Genomic DNA, 18,152 nt, shown 5'->3' with positions numbered 1-18,152 from the left:
TGTGTGTACTATGAGTGTGTGTGTGTACTATGACTGTGTGTGTATTATGAGTGTGTACTATGAGTGTGTACTATGAGTGTGTACTATGTGTGTGTACTATGAGTGTGTGTGTACTATGACTGTGTGTGTGTGTGTCTAGGTGACAGTAGATGGAGCCCCTGTCTCCCTCCCATTCCACTCCAGTCAGGTGGAGGTGATGCGTTATGGAGGAGTGATGTTTCAGCTGAGATCAGTGGAACACGGCTACATCCTGGCATTTACTCCTCAGAGCAATGAGTTCACCATCACACTCACCTCCTCCACTACCAACCACACCTCTGGAATCTGTGGTACATACACTCACCTCCTCCACTACCAACCACACCTCTGGAATCTGTGGTACATACACTCACCTCCTCCACTACCAACTACACCTCTTGAATCTGTGGTACATACACTCACCTCCTCCACTACCAACCACACCTCTGGAATCTGTGGTACATACACTCACCTCCTCCACTACCAACCACACCTCTGGAATCTGTGGTACATACACTCACCTCCTCCACTACCAACCACACCTCTGGAATCTGTGGTACATACACTCACCTCCTCCACTACCAACCACACCTCTGGAATTTGTGGTACATACACTCACCTCCTCCACTACCAACCACACCTCTGGAGTCTGTGGTACATACACTCACCTCCTCCACTACCAACCACACCTCTGGAAGCTGTGGTACATACACTCACCTCCTCCACTACCAACCACACCTCTGGAGTCTGTGGTACATACACTCACCTCCTCCACTACCAACTACACCTCTTGAATCTGTGGTACATACACTCACCTCCTCCACTACCAACCACACCTCTGGAATCTGTGGTACATACACTCACCTCCTCCACTACCAACCACACCTCTGGAATCTGTGGTACATACACTCACCTCCTCCACTACCAACCACACCTCTTGAATCTGTGGTACATACACTCACCTCCTCCACTACCAACTACACCTCTGGAATCTGTGGTACATACACTCACCTCCTCCACTACCAACCACACCTCTGGAATCTGTGGTACATACACTCACCTCCTCCACTACCAACCACACCTCTGGAGTCTGTGGTACATACACTCACCTCCTCCACTACCAACTACACCTCTGGAATCTGTGGTACATACACTCACCTCCTCCACTACCAACCACACCTCTGGAATCTGTGGTACATACACTCACCTCCTCCACTACCAACCACACCTCTGGAATCTGTGGTACATACACTAACCTCCTCCACTACCAACCACACCTCTGGAATTTGTGGTACATACACTCACCTCCTCCACTACCAACCACACCTCTGAGTCTGTGGTACATACACTCACCTCCTCCACTACCAACCACACCTCTGGAATCTGTGGTACATACACTCACCTCCTCCACTCACCAACCACACCTCTGGAGTCTGTGGTACATACACTCACCTCCTCCACTACCAACCACACCTCTGGAATCTGCGTACATACACTCACCTCCTCCACTACCAACCACACCTCTGGAGTCTGTGGTACATACACTCACCTCCTCCACTACCAACCACACCTCTGGAATCTGTGGTACATACACTCACCTCCTCCACTACCAACCACACCTCTGGAATTTGTGGTACATACACTCACCTCCTCCACTACCAACCACACCTCTGGAATCTGTGGTACATACACTCACCTCCTCCACTACCAACTACACCTCTTGAATCTGTGGTACATACACTCACCTCCTCCACTACCAACCACACCTCTGGAATCTGTGGTACATACACTCACCTCCTCCACTACCAACCACACCTCTGGAATCTGTGGTACATACACTCACCTCCTCCACTACCAACCACACCTCTGGAGTCTGTGGTACATACACTCACCTCCTCCACTACCAACCACACCTCTGGAATCTGTGGTACATACACTCACCTCCTCCACTACCAACCACACCTCTGGAGTCTGTGGTACATACACTCACCTCCTCCACTACCAACCACACCTCTGGAATCTGTGGTACATACACTCACCTCCTCCACTACCAACTACACCTCTGGAATCTGTGGTACATACACTCACCTCCTCCACTACCAACCACACCTCTGGAATCTGTGGTACATACACTCACCTCCTCCACTACCAACCACACCTCTGGAATCTGTGGTACACAAACACACACACATAGTAAACATACACGTTAATGAAGTCATTTGGAGGACTAATAATGTGTTTGTGTGTGTGTGTGTGTGTGTCTCTGTGCCTTGTGTGTGTGTGTCAGGGTGGTGTGGCGAGGAGAGGGTTAATTATCTCTCTCTGAGGAATGGCAGTTCGACCTCTGACTCGTCTCTTCTCGTCTCTGATTGGATGGTATCGAGTGGCGAGGGTGTGTGTGTCCCGCGGCATGCCCCAGTGTGTGTGTACGGAGCGGCGAGGGCGTGTGAGGTGCTGCGCTCCGAGGTTTTCTCCTCCTGCCACACTCACGTTCCCATCATGCCTTTCATCATCCGCTGCCAACAGGAAGCCTGTCAGGAGACAGACGTCTGTGATGTGATTTCCTCCTACACACATCTCTGCCGACAGAGAGGACTCTGTGTCCACTGGAGAAGCACAAACCTCTGCCGTAAGTCTGTGTTCTGATCTGACGACACCTGTATAGCTTTGATTCCTGTCTCGGTTCGGTGTTCTCTCTGTTTTAAAATATAGTGAAATCAATGTTTTTACGGTTTACTTTGTAGAACCTTCGTTGCGATGAATGCACTTTACAAATAAAACCTTTTATTATTATTATTATTATTATTATTATTATTATTATTATTATTATTATTATTATTATGAAGGAATATTATTATTAATATTAATGATTGTTATTATTATTAATGATGATGATGATGATTATTCATATTATTATTTGCTATTGTTATTATGAATGAATATGATTCTTTCGAATTATTATTATCATGATTAATTATTATTATTAGTAATTATTATTATTATTATTACTATTATTATTATTATCATTATTAATTATTATTATTATTATTATTATTAATGATGATGGTGATTATTATGAATTATTATTATTGTTATTATTGTTATATTGTTGTCATTATGCATAATTATTACTATTTGTATTATAAATTATTATTATTTTTATTATGAATGATTCTTCTTCTTCTTATGAATGATGATTGTTATTGTGTGTATAGCCATGCAGTGCCCCAGCTCCATGGAGTATGATGCGTGTTGGACCGGGTGTGTGGAGGACTGCAGCAGCATTGGCCTGTTGCCTGGCACCTCGGGGGCTGTCAGTGGTAATGGGAGTGTGTGTATCACCAAGCCAACAGAAGGGTGTTTTTGTCCCAGGAACACGGTGCTCCTGGGGGGGGATTGTGTGTCACCTGACGCCTGCAACCAGTGTGTCGACCAGCACGGACACAAACACCCGGTGAGACAACACACATCCACACTCACACACACATAAAGGAGTTCACCAGGACACAGACTCTGTTCAAGCGGTAACCACATATATCCCCATGTGGCTGGGATCCTCTGTTCAAGCGGTAACCACATATATCCCCATGTGGCTGGGATCCTCTGTTCAAGCGGTAACCACATATATCCCCATCTGGCTGGGATCCTCTGTTCAAGCGGTAACCACATATATCCCCACCTGGCTGGGATCCTCTGTTCAAGCGGTAACCACATATATCCCCATGTAGCTGGGATCCTCTGTTCAAGCGGTAACCACATATATCCCCATGTGGCTGGGATCCTCTGTTCAAGCGGTAACCACATATATCCCCATGTGGCTGGGATCCTCTGTTCAAGCGGTAACCACATATATCCCCATGTGGCTGGGATCCTCTGTTCAAGCGGTAACCACATATATCCCCATGTGGCTGGGATCCTCTGTTCAAGCGGTAACCACATATATCCCCATGTGGCTGGGATCCTCTGTTCAAGCGGTAACCACATATATCCCCATGTGGCTGGGATCCTCTGTTCAAGCAGTAACCACATATATCCCCATCTGGCTGGGATCCTCTGTTCAAGCGGTAACCACATATATCCCCATCTGGCTGGGATCCTCTGTTCAAGCGGTAACCACATATATCCCCATCTGGCTGGGATCCTCTGTTCAAGCGGTAACCACATATATCCCCATCTGGCTGGGATCCTCTGTTCAAGCGGTAACCACATATATCCCCATCTGGCTGGGATCCTCTGTTCAAGCGGTAACCACATATATCCCCATCTGGCTGGGATCCTCTGTTCAAGCGGTAACCACATATATCCCCATCTGGCTGGGATCCTCTGTTCAAGCGGTAACCACATATATCCCCATCTGGCTGGGATCCTCTGTTCAAGCGGTAACCACATATATCCCCATCTGGCTGGGATCCTCTGTTCAAGCGGTAACCACATATATCCCCATCTGGCTGGGATCCTCTGTTCAAGCGGTAACCACATATATCCCCATCTGGCTGGGATCCTCTGTTCAAGCGGTAACCACATATATCCCCATCTGGCTGGGATCCTCTGTTCAAGCGGTAACCACATATATCCCCATCTGGCTGGGATCCTCTGTTCAAGCGGTATCCCATCTGGCTGGGTCCTCGTTCAAGCGTAACCACATATATCCCCATCTGGCTGGGATCCTCTGTTCAAGCGGTAACCACATATATCCCCATCTGGCTGGGATCCTCTGTTCAAGCGGTAACCACATATATCCCCATCTGGCTGGGATCCTCTGTTCAAGCGGTAACCACATATATCCCCATCTGGCTGGGATCCTCTGTTCAAGCGGTAACCACATATATCCCCATCTGGCTGGGATCCTCTGTTCAAGCGGTAACCACATATATCCCCACGTGGCTGGGATCCTCTGTTCAAGCGGTAACCACATATATCCCCATCTGGCTGGGATCCTCTGTTCAAGCGGTAACCACATATATCCCCATCTGGCTGGGATCCTCTGTTCAAGCGGTAACCACATATATCCCCATGTAGCTGGGATCCTCTGTTCAAGCGGTAACCACATATATCCCCATGTGGCTGGGATCCTGGTTCCATCCCTGCATCAGGGCGCGGCCAAACTGATCCATGGAGAATGGACAGTATTTGTCACATGCTGCGTAAACAACAGGGGTAGACGAACACTGACATGCTGACTTTCCAACAATGCAATAAAATAAAGCAATACATTTGAAACAGATACATTTTGGTCGGTGCGCGTGTGGAGTGTGTCTAATTGGCTAACATAGCATTGGAAATCCCGGATACTGATAAAATCAACGTGCCAGTTTGGCCTAACCCTAACCCTCTACATTTCTCCTCCCTCTCTTTCTGCTTCTCTGCTCCTACTGTATTCTTTACCACACACACAAAAAGGAAAAAAGGTATTTACAGTACGTGTGTGTGTGTTTGTGTTTTCGGTTTTACTATCGTTTTTGGGACCAGAGTCCTCACAAGGATAGTAAAACAAGGATGGTACCCTTCGCCAGCTCATATCTGTGTGAAGCTGGATTCCGTGCTCTCGTCTGCTTTAAAACCAAATATCCATCCTGGTTGGATGTGACAGCAGAGATGAGGTGCGCACTGTCGACCACGCCCCCAGACTTTGAGAAGCTCCGACGCAACATGCATCAAGCACACCCATCTCATTGAGTGAGATGAGATACAATCAGAAATAAAAGACAATCAGAAATTGTCAGACTAATTAGAAATTGACCGTCATAGCCGCACATTAAACGTACAGTATGTGATGGTGAGTTGAGAAGACAATCAGAAATAGGGTCCGAATGTTTTCCGATTGAGTGCCAAAGCGCCAAATAAAAAAGTAAACATTGGCTGTTAATTACATCGGTTTTTTCACATGGTTTGGGGTCGTAAGAATTTTCAGATATCAAAATGGGGTCATGGAGAAAAACAGTTTGGGAACCCCTGGTTTAGGGGTTAGGGGTTAGGGTTTAGGGTTTAGGGTTTAGGGTTTAGGGTTTAGGGTTTAGGGTTTAGGGGTTAGGGGTTAGGGGTTAGGGGTCAGGGTTTAGGGTTTAGGGGTTTAGGGGTTAGGGTTTAGGAAAAATTGGATTTTGAATGGGAATAAATTGTTTGCTCCCCACAAGGATAGTAAAAGGTCTGTGTTTGTGTGCAGTATCTACAGAGTTGGGTGCCAGAGGAGAACACATGTCTGATTTGTATGTGTCTGGATGGTCAACGTATCAACTGCACCGCTCGACCCTGCTTTGATCATAAAGGTAACACACCCATGTCGTCCAAAAACTTATACTTTTGACTAATCTGTCCATAGCACATTCTACCAAAAGTCTTGATGATCATCCAGGTGCTTTTTGGCAAACTTGAGTCAACTTTTTGTACGAGATGGGTCCCATTACGTCTGGCGAAAACCAAACACTGCATTCCACAGTAAGAATCTCATACGAACAGTCAAGCATGGTGGTGGTAGTGTGATGTTTGGGGATGCTTTGCTGCCTCAGGACCTGGACGACTTGCCTTAATAGAAGGAATCATATGAATTCTGCTCTGTATCAGAGAATTCTACAGGCGAATGTCAGACCATCTGTCTGTGAGCTGAAGCTGAAGCGAAGCTGGGTCATGCAGCAAGACAATGATCCAAAACATACAATCAAGTCTAAATGAAAATGGCTAAAAAGCAACACATTTGAAGTTTTGGAATGGCCTAATCAAAGTCCAGAACTAATCCCAATTGAGATGTTGAGGCAGGACTTGAAACGAGCAGTTCATGATTGAAAAGCCACAAATGTCACTGAGTTAAAGCAGTTCTGCATGGAAGAGTGGGCCAAAATTCCTCCACAACGATGTGAGAGACTGATCAACAACTACAGGAAGCATTTGGTTGCAGTCATTGCAGCTAAAGGTGGCACAACCAGTTATTGAGTGTAAGGGGACAATTACTTTTCACACAGGGTCATTGGGTGTTGCATAACTTTGCTAATTAAATAAATAAAATAAGTATTTACTGGTGTTGTTATTTGTAAACTCAGGTTCTCTTTGTCTAATATTAGGTTTTGGTTGAAGATCTGATAACATTCATCATAAAAAATGTGTGTGTGTGTGTGTGTGTGTGTGTGTGTGTGTGTGTGTGTGTGTGTGTGTGTGTGTAGCTCCAGCGTGTGGACCCTGTGAGGTTCTGAGGGAGAAGAGGGAGTCCAAGTGTTGTCCGGAGTACGAGTGTGGTACGTAATAATATATACTGTATTATATAATACTACACTACTAGAATACTATACTAATATATACTTTATTATATAATATTACACTACACTACTACATTACATACTAATATATACTGTATTATATAATACTACACTACTAGAATACTATACTAATATATACTGTATTATATAATACTACACTACTACATGACATACTAATATATACTATATTATATAATACCTCACTACTACATTACATACTAATATATACTGTGTTATATAATACTACACTACTACATTACATACTAATATATACTGTATTATATAATACTACACTACTACATTACATACTAATATATACTGTATTATATAATACTACACTACTACATGACATACTAATATATACTGTATTATATAATACTACACTACTACATTACATACTAATATATACTGTATTATATAATACTACACTACTACATTACATACTAATATATACTGTATTATATAATACTACACTACTACATTACATACTAATATATACTGTATTATATAATACTACACTACTACATTACATACTAATATATACTGTATTATATAATACCTCACTACTACATTACATACTAATATATACTGTATTATATAATACTACACTACTACATTACATACTAATATATACTTTATTATATAATACTACACTACTACATTACATACTAATATATACTGTATTATATAATACTACACTACTACATTACATACTAATATATACTTTATTATATAATACTACACTACTACATTACATACTAATATATACTTTATTATATAATACTACACTACTATATTACATACTAATATATACTTTATTATATAATACTACACTACTAGAATACTATACTAATATATACAATATATTTTAATATTACATTAACAGATTACTGTACTATACTAATCTATACTTTATATTATAATACTACACTAGTAGAATAATATACTATACTAATATATATGCATTTTATAATACAACATTACTAGAATACTATACTATACTTATATATACTGTATATTATAATACTAGACTACTAGAATATTATACTATACTAATATATACCATATATTATAATACTACACCACACTACATTACTATACTATACTGTATACAATACAACAATACATTAAGTGTTGTCCGGAGTAGCAGTGTGGTACGTACTACACTATACAATACTAATATATATAATGCACTATATTGGACTACTATACTGTAGTCTACACTAATACTACACAACATTAATACTGTAATACAGTATGTGTAGTGTGTGATACTATAATGCTGTGTACTATGTGTGTGTGTGTGCGTGTTGTGTATTTGTGTGTGTGCCTATTGTGTGTGTACTGTGTGTGTGTACTGTGTGTGTATGTGTTTGGGTTGTGTGTGTGTGTGTGTGTGTGTGTGTGGTGTATTTTTGCGTGTGCTCTGTGGGTGTGTACTGTGTGTGTGTGTGTGTGTTGGTGTATTTTGTGTGTGTACTGTGTGTGTGGTGCATTTTATGTGTGTGTGCGCGTATGTATGTAGTGTGTGACCTGGTGAGTTGTCAGCTGCCGGATGTTCCTCGCTGTGAAGACGGTCTGACTGTGGTGCTGACTAACCCTGGAGAATGTCAACCCATACACCACTGTGGTGAGTGACACACACACACACACACACACACACACACACACACACACACACACACACACACACACACACAATACACACACATACACACACATCCTGAATTATATGAGCTCTGTTAAGGATGACTATCTGGATATCTGACCATCTGACCATCTGACCATCTGACCATCTGACTATCTGACTATCTGACCATCTGACCATCTAGATATCTGACCTTCTGAATATCTGACCATCTAGATATCTGACTATCTGGATATATGATCCTCTGATCATCTGACCATCAGACCATCTGACCATCTAGATATCTGACTATCTGGATATCTGACCATTTGATCAGCTGAATATCTGGATGTCTGACCATCTGAATATCTGACCATCTGACCATCTGGATATCTGGATATCTGGATATCAGACCATCTGACCATCTGACCATCTAGATATCTGACCTTCTGAATATCTGACCATCTGACCATCTGACCATCTGGATATCTGACCATCTGACCATCTGGATATCTGACCATCTGACCATCTGAATATCTGATCCTCTGATCATCTGACCATCAGACCATCTGACCATCTAGATATCTGACTATCTGGATATCTGACCATTTGACCAGCTGAATATCTGGATATCTGACCATCTGAATATCTGACCATCTGACCATCTGGATATCTGAATATCTGACCATCTGACCATCTGGATATCTGATTGATTTCCATCTGACCATCTAGATATCTGACTATCTGTATCTTTTCCCCGGATATCTGAATATCTGACCATCTGACCATCTGGATATCTGGATATCAGACCATCTGACCATCTGAACATCTAGATATCAGACCTTCTGAATATCTGGAGATCTGATCATCTGACCATCTGACCATCTGGATATCTGACCATCTGACCATCTGACCATCTGACCATCTGACCATCTGAATATCTGATCCTCTGACCATCTGACCATCTAGATATCTGGATATCTGACCATCTGACCATCTAGATATCTGACCATCTGACCATCTGACCATCTGACCATCTGACCATCTGAATATCTGGATATCTGAATATCTGGATATCTGGATATCAGACCATCTGACCACCTGACCATCTGACCATATAGATATCTGACCTTCTGGATATCTGACCATCTGACCATCTGGATATCTGACCATCTGACCATCTGACTATCTGGATATCTGATCCTCTGACCATCTGGATATCTGACCATCTGAATATCTGACCATCTGAATATCTGACCATCTGACCATCTGGATATCTGACCATCTGAATATCTGACCATCTGACCATCTGGATATCTGACCATCTGACCATCTGACCGGTTGACCGTCTAACTAGCGCTGCCTATCTGACCATCTGGATATCTGACCATCTGACCATCTGGATATCTGACTATCTGGATATCTGACCATCTGGATATCTGACCATCTGACCATCTGACCGGTTGACCGTCTAACTAGCGCTGCCTATCTGACCATCTGGATATCTGACTATCTGACCATCTGGATATCTGACTATCTGACCATCTGGATATCTGACTATCTGACCATCTGGATATCTGATTATCTGGATATCTGACTATCTGGATATCTGAACGGACGTTGGTTTTTGTTCACTTGTGTGAGTGATCATTTATGGAAAAAAAATGAACACTATTTTAAATACATTTTAACAGTAAATAAGTTTGTCTAAATTTAATTAAATGTTCCGTATGACATTGTTACACACAAGGATATACAGTGAAATTTGACATTCTTAATTTAAACAACAAACGTTTGAATGTAGCTTTAATGAGGGTGTGTTGAGTTACTGCTGCATATTTAGCCAGGCTGTTCTGACAAAAATGTACTTTCCCCCATCTTCAATTAGCAATTACAGGCGCGCACCAGAATATGGAGTGGAGTTGAGCAGTTGGAAATCCCATTCATTGCTCATAGAGCGGGCGCTCCATGTCCTTTCCAACCACTCTGCTCATAGAGCGGGCGCTCCATGTCCTTTCCAACCACTCTGCTCATAGAGCGGGCGCTCCATGTCCTTTCCAACCACTCTGCTAAAAACCGCTCCGCGCTCACAGCAAAACAAACTGCCGCTCCAAATTGGCTCCAGTCATTAAAATCACAATTGAACCAACCCCCATCTATTTTTGTGACTACCTGGACCTACCATTTGGTTTTGAAGTATTGAAACCAAACCATATGATTTGTATGAAATGTGTTTTAATAAACAACATGAAAACGTGACTATTAGAAGCTCTCATCATTTCTAATACTCATAATATAGTGGTCAGACAGTGGTCTCATAATATGGTGGTCGGACAGTGGTTTCATAATATGGTGGTCAGACAGTGGTCTCATAATATGGTGGTCAGACAGTGGTCTCATAATATGGTGGTCGGACAGTGGTCTCATAATATGGTGGTCAGACAGTGGTCTCATAATATGGTGGTCAGACAGTGGTCTCATAATATGGTGGTCGGACAGTGGTCTCATAATATGGTGGTCAGACAGTGGTCTCATAATATGTCATATATTAAACAGCATACAGACACTGTCAGGAGCCAGACAGGGAACCTAAGAAGGAACAGAAATGAATTATTTAGGCTATATTATTTAAATTATTTCAAGGCTATAGCTCCCGAGTGGCGCAGTGGTCTAAGGCAGTGGTCTAAGGCACTGGTCTAAGGCACTGGTCTAAGGCAGCGGTCTAAGGCAGCGGTCTAAGGCACTGGTCTAAGGCAGCGGTCTAAGGCACTGGTCTAAGGCAGCGGTCTAAGGCAGCGGTCTAAGGCACTGGTCTAAGGCAGCAGTCTAAGGCACTGGTCTAAGGCACTGGTCTAAGGCACTGGTCTAAGGCAGCGGTCTAAGGCACTGGTCTAAGGCACTGGTCTAAGGCAGCAGTCTAAGGCACTGGTCTAAGGCAGCGGTCAAAGGCAGCGGTCTAAGGCACTGGTCTAAGGCACTGGTCTAAGGCAGCGGTCTAAGGCACTGGTCTAAGGCACTGGTCTAAGGCAGTGGTCTAAGGCACTGGTCTAAGGCACTGGTCTAAGGCACTGGTCTAAGGCAGTGGTCTAAGGCACTGGTCTAAGGCAGTGGTCTAAAGGCACTGGTCTAAGGCACTGGTCTAAGGCACTGGTCTAAGGCAGCGGTCTAAGGCACTGGTCTAAGGCAGTGGTCTAAGGCACTGGTCTAAGGCAGTGGTCTAAGGCAGTGGTCTAAGGCAGTGGTCTAAGGCACTGGTCTAAGGCAGTGGTCTAAGGCAGTGGTCTAAGGCACTGGTCTAAGGCAGTGGTCTAAGGCACTGGTCTAAGGCACTGGTCTAAGGCAGCGGTCTAAGGCACTGGTCTAAGGCAGTGGTCTAAGGCACTGGTCTAAGGCAGTGGTCTAAGGCAGTGGTCTAAGGCACTGGTCTAAGGAAGTGGTCTAAGGCAGCGGTCTAAGGCACTGGTCTAAGGCAGGGGTCTAAGGCACTGGTCTAAGGCAGCGGACTAAGGCAGCGGTCTAAGGCACTGGTCTAAGGCACTGGTCTAAGGCAGTGGTTTAAGGCAGCGGTCTAAGGCAGCGGTCTAAGGCAGCGGTCTAAGGCAGCGGTCTAAGGCAGCGGTCTAAGGCAGCGGTCTAAGGCAGCGGTCTAAGGCAGCGGTCTAAGGCAGCGGTCTAAGGCAGCGGTCTAAGGCAGCGGTCTAAGGCAGCGGTCTAAGGCAGCGGTCTAAGGCAGCGGTCTAAGGCAGCGGTCTAAGGCAGTGGTCTAAGGCAGCGGTCTAAGGCAGCGGTCTAAGGCAGCGGTCTAAGGCACTGGTCTAAGGCAGCGGTCTAAGGCAGCGGTCTAAGGCAGTGGTCTAAGGCAGCGGTCTAAGGCAGTGGTCTAAGGCAGTGGTCTAAGGCAGTGGTCTAAGGCAGCGGTCTAAGGCACTGGTCTAAGGCACTGGTCTAAGGCACTGGTCTAAGGCAGCGGTCTAAGGCACTGGTCTAAGGCACTGGTCTAGGGCACTGCATGTCAGCGGTCTAAGGCAGCGGTCTAAGGCAGCGGTCTAAGGCAGTGGTCTAGGGCACTGGTCTAAGGCACTGCATCTCAGCGGTCTAAGGCAGCGGTCTAAGGCAGCGGTCTAAGGCAGTGGTCTAAGGCAGTGGTCTAAGGCACTGCATCTCAGCGGTCTAAGGCACTGCATCTCAGTGGTCTAAGGCACTGGTCTAAGGCACTGGTCTAAGGCAGCGGTCTAAGGCACTGGTCTAAGGCACTGGTCTAAGGCACTGGTCTAAGGCACTGGTCTAAGGCAGCGGTCTAAGGCACTGCATATCAGTGGTCTAAGGCAGTGGTCTAAGGCACTGCATGTCAGTGGTCTAAGGCACTGCATCTCAGCGGTCTAAGGCACTGCATATCAGTGGTCTAAGGCAGTGGTCTAAGGCACTGCATGTCAGCGGTCTAAGGCACTGCATCTCAGTGGTCTAAGGCACTGCATCTCAGTGGTCTAAGGCACTGCATCTCAGTGGTCTAAGGCACTGCATCTCAGTGGTCTAAGGCACTGCATCTCAGTGGTTTAAGGCACTACATCTCAGTGGTCTAAGGCACTGCATCTCAGTGGTCTAAGGCAGCGGTCTAAGGCACTGCATCTCAGTGGTCTAAGGCAGCGGTCTAAGGCACTGCATCTCAGTGGTCTAAGGCAGCGGTCTAAGGCACTGCATCTCAGTGGTCTAAGGCACTGCATCTCAGTGGTCTAAGGCACTGCATCTCAGTGGTCTAAGGCAGCGGTCTAAGGCACTGCATCTCAGTGGTCTAAGGCACTGGTCTAAGGCATTGCATCTCAGTGGTCTAAGGCAGCGGTCTAAGGCACTGCATCTCAGTGGTCTAAGGCACTGCATCTCAGTGGTCTAAGGCACTGGTCTAAGGCACTGCATCTCAGTGGTCTAAGGCAGCGGTCTAAGGCACTGCATCTCAGTGGTCTAAGGCACTGCATCTCAGTGGTCTAAGGCAGCGGTCTAAGGCACTGCATCTCAGTGGTCTAAGGCAGCGGTCTAAGGCACTGCATATCAGTGGTCTAAGGCAGTGGTCTAAGGCACTGCATATCAGTGGTCTAAGGCAGTGGTCTAAGGCACTGCATCTCAGTGGTCTAAGGTACTGCATCTCAGCGGTCTAAGGCACTGCATCTCAGTGGTCTAAGGCACTGGTCTAAGGCACTGCATCTCAGTGGTCTAAGGCAGCGGTCTAAGGCAATGCATCTCAGTGGTCTAAGGCAGCGGTCTAAGGCACTGCATCTCAGTGGTCTAAGGCACTGCATCTCAGTGGTCTAAGGCACTGGTCTAAGGCACTGCATCTCAGTGGTCTAAGGCACTGCATCTCAGTGGTCTAAGGCACTGCATATCAGTGGTCTAAGGCAGTGGTCTAAGGCACTGCATATCAGTGGTCTAAGGCAGTGGTCTAAGGCACTGCATCTCAGTGGTCTAAGGCACTGCATCTCAGTGGTCTAAGGCACTGCATCTCAGTGGTCTAAGGCAGCGGTCTAAGGCACTGCATCTCAGTGGTCTAAGGCACTGCATCTCAGTGGTCTAAGGCACTGCATCTCAGTGGTCTAAGGCAGCGGTCTAAGGCACTGCATCTCAGTGGTCTAACGCACTGCATCTCAGTGGTCTAAGGCAGCGGTCTAAGGCACTGCATCTCAGTGGTCTAAGGAACTGCATCTCAGTGGTCTAAGGCACTGGTCTAAGGCACTGCATCTCAGTGGTCTAAGGCACTGGTCTAAGGCACTGCATATCAGTGGTCTAAGGCACTGGTCTAAGGCACTGCATCTCAGCGGTCTAAGGCACTGCATCTCAGTGCTAGAGGCGTCACTACAGACCCCTGGTTCGATTCCAGGCTGTATCACAACCGGCCGTGATTGGGAGTCCCATTGGGCGGCGCACAATTGGCCCAGCGTCGTCCGGGTTTGGCAGGTGTAGGCCGTCATTGTAAATAAACATTTGTTCTTAACTGACTTGCCTAGTTAAATAAAGGTTAAATAAAAATAAAAACAAAGAAATACATTGTGAAGCATTTGCTAGTGTGACACATTAAGCAGGTAAGGACATAAAGAGCTCAGAAGTTTAACAACGTTGTATTAAATCATTATAGTCTTTAAATTGTGCATTTAGGCTGTGACTTACTTAGAATGAAATACAAATTAAATGGTGCCTTGAGAGCCGGCCAGCAGCGGAGAATACCCTCTCCACACTTGCAGAGCCACTGGGGATGCTAAACACCCTTATGGACACTCTTGCCAGGATGGGCTAGTCTCCCGAGTGGCGCAGTGGTCTAAGGCACTGCATCACAGTGCTAGCTGTGCCACTAAAGATCCTGGTTTGAATCCAGGCTCTGTCGTAGCCGGCCGCGACCGGGAGACCCATGGGGCGGCGTGCAATTGGCCCAGCGTTGTCCAGGGTAGGGGAGGGAATGGCTGGCAGGGATGTAGCTCAGTTGATAGAGCATGGCGTTTGCAACGCCAGGGTTGTGGGTTCGATTCCCACAGGGGGTATGAAAAATAATAATGTATGCACTAACTGTAAGTCGCTCTGGATAAGAGCGTCTGCTAAATGACTAAAATGTAAATGTGATATGCAGAGTTGTTTTTTTATTTTTATATAGGTTGGCCTAAATGTTTTTAGGAAAAATAACCCAATCAAAATGGAACTCTCCTTGAACGTGGGAATATGCCAGACCTATTGGGCCTAAATCAGTTATGACCTTTTGTATTGATAATAGAACCAAAATGAAGGAAACGTGTAAGAGATTGCTTTGCTACAATGACACACTTAGTTATCTACCCACCTCGTTCCTTTCTGTTAGCATGTACACGTAGTAATGACACACTTAGTTTACTGGAGAACTACATGAGCACTACTGGAGCTAATGGAGCATTACTGGAGCACTACTAAAACACTACTGGAACACTACTGGAGGACTACTGGAGCACTACTGGAGCTAATGGAGCACTACTGGCACACTACTGGAACACTACTGGAACACTACTGGAGCACTACTGGAAAACTACTGGAGCACTACTGGAGCTACTGGAGCACTACTGGAGCACTACTGGAGCTAATGGAGCACTACTGGCACACTACTGGAACACTACTGGAACACTACTGGAGCACTACTGGAAAACTACTGGAGCACTACTGGAGCTACTGGAGCACTACTGGAGCACTACTGGAGCTAATGGAGCACTACTGGAGCACAACTGGAACATTACTGGAACACTACTGGAGGACTACTGGAACACTACTGGAGCACTACTGGCACACTAATGAGCACTACTGGAGCACTACTGAAGCTACTGGAGCACTACTGGAGCACTACTGGAGGACTACTGGAACACTACTGGAGCACTACTGGAGCACTACTGGAACATTACTGGAACACTACTGGAGGACTACTGGAACACTACTGGAGCACTACTGGCACACTAATGAGCACTACTGGAGCACTACTGAAGCTACTGGAGCACTACTGGAGCACTACTGGAGGACTACTGGAACACTACTGGAGCACTACTGGAGCACTACTGGAGGACTACTGGAACACTACTGGAGGACTACTGGAGCACTACTGAAGCACTACGGGAGCACTAGTGGATGACTACTGGAACACTACTGGAACACTACTGGAGGACTACTGGAACACTACTGGAAAACTACTGGAGCACTACTGGAGCACTACTGGAGCTACTGGAGCACTACTGGAGCAGTACTGGAGCTAATGGAGCACTACTGGAGCACTACTGGAGCACTACTGGAACACTACTGGAACACTACTGGAGGACTACTGGAACACTACTGGAGCACTACTGGCACACTAATGAGCACTACTGGAGCACTACTGAAGCTACTGGAGCACTACTGGAGCACTACTGGAGGACTACTGGAACACTACTGGAGCACTACTGGAGCACTACTGGAGGTCTACTGGAACACTACTGGAGGACTACTGGAGCACTACTGAAGCACTACGGGAGCACTAGTGGATGACTACTGGAACACTACTGGAACACTACTGGAGGACTACTGGAACACTACTGGAAAACTACTGGAGCACTACTGGAGCACTACTGGAGCTACTGGAGCACTACTGGAGCAGTACTGGAGCTAATGGAGCACTACTGGAGCACTACTGGAGCACTACCGGAACACTACTGGAACACTACTGGAGGACTACTGGAACACTACTGGAGCACTACTGGCACACTAATGAGCACTACTGGAGCACTACTGAAGCTACTGGAGCACTACTGGAGCACTACTGGAGCACTACTGGAGCACTACTGGAGGACTACTGGAACACTACTGGAGCACTACTGGAGCACTACTGGAGGACTACTGGAACACTACTGTAGGACTACTGGAGCACTACTGGAGCACTACTGGAACACTACTGGAGCACTACTGGATGACTACTGGAACACTACTGGAACACTACTGGAGCACTACTGGAGGACTACTGGAACACTACTGGAACACTACTGGAGGACTACTGGAACACTACTGGAGCACTACTGGAGCACTACTAGAGCACTACTGGATGACTACTGGAGCACTACTGGAGGACTACTGGAGCACTACTGGAGCACTACTGGAGGACTACTGGAGGACTACTGGAACCCTACTGGAGCACTATTGGATCTACTGGAGCACTACTGGAACACTACTGGAGCTACTGGAGCACTACTGGAACACTACTGGAGGACTACTGGAGCACTACTGGAGCACTACTGGAGCTACTGGAGCACTACTGGAGCTACTGTAGCTCTACTGGAAAGCACTACTGGAGCACTACTGGAGCACTACTGGAACACTACAGTAGCACTACTGGAGGAATACTGGAGCTACTGGAGCACTACTGGAGCACTACTGGAGCACTACTGGAGGACTACTGGAGGACTACTGGAGCACTACTGGAACACTACTGGAGGACTACTGGAGGACTACTGGAACACTACTGGAGCACTACTGGAGCACTACTGGAGCTACTGGAGCACTACTGGAACACTACTGGAGGTCTACTGGAACACTACTGGAGCACTACTGGAACACTACTGGAACACTACTGGAGCACTACTGGAGCACTACTGGAACACTACTGGAGCAATACTGGAGCACTACTGGAGGACTACTGGAACACTACTGGAGCACTACTGGAGCACTACTGGAGATACTGGAGCACTACTGGAGCTCTACTGGAGGACTACTGGAGGACTACTGGAGCACTACTGGAGCTA

The 18,152-nt window shown here is 45.8% G+C and overlaps 1 protein-coding gene across 1 annotated transcript in view; it reads left to right on the top strand.

Annotated features, from left to right (window-relative positions):
• Positions 1 to 18,152, top strand: part of vwf (von Willebrand factor) — a 144,478-nt gene that overhangs the window by 82,569 nt on the left and 43,757 nt on the right. The window contains exons 38-43 of the mRNA XM_045215775.1: positions 140 to 329; positions 2,306 to 2,647; positions 3,234 to 3,472; positions 6,182 to 6,284; positions 7,173 to 7,244; positions 8,791 to 8,895. Of these exons, the coding sequence (XP_045071710.1) occupies positions 140 to 329; positions 2,306 to 2,647; positions 3,234 to 3,472; positions 6,182 to 6,284; positions 7,173 to 7,244; positions 8,791 to 8,895 (1,051 nt within the window). The remainder of the gene's footprint in view (positions 1 to 139; positions 330 to 2,305; positions 2,648 to 3,233; positions 3,473 to 6,181; positions 6,285 to 7,172; positions 7,245 to 8,790; positions 8,896 to 18,152) is intronic.

This window comes from Coregonus clupeaformis, unplaced genomic scaffold (genome assembly GCF_020615455.1).
Source record: "Coregonus clupeaformis isolate EN_2021a unplaced genomic scaffold, ASM2061545v1 scaf0510, whole genome shotgun sequence".
NCBI lineage: Eukaryota > Metazoa > Chordata > Actinopteri > Salmoniformes > Salmonidae > Coregonus > Coregonus clupeaformis.
The sequence above is the reverse complement of the archived record's forward strand: the minus strand, read 5'-3'. Positions and strand labels throughout refer to the sequence as shown.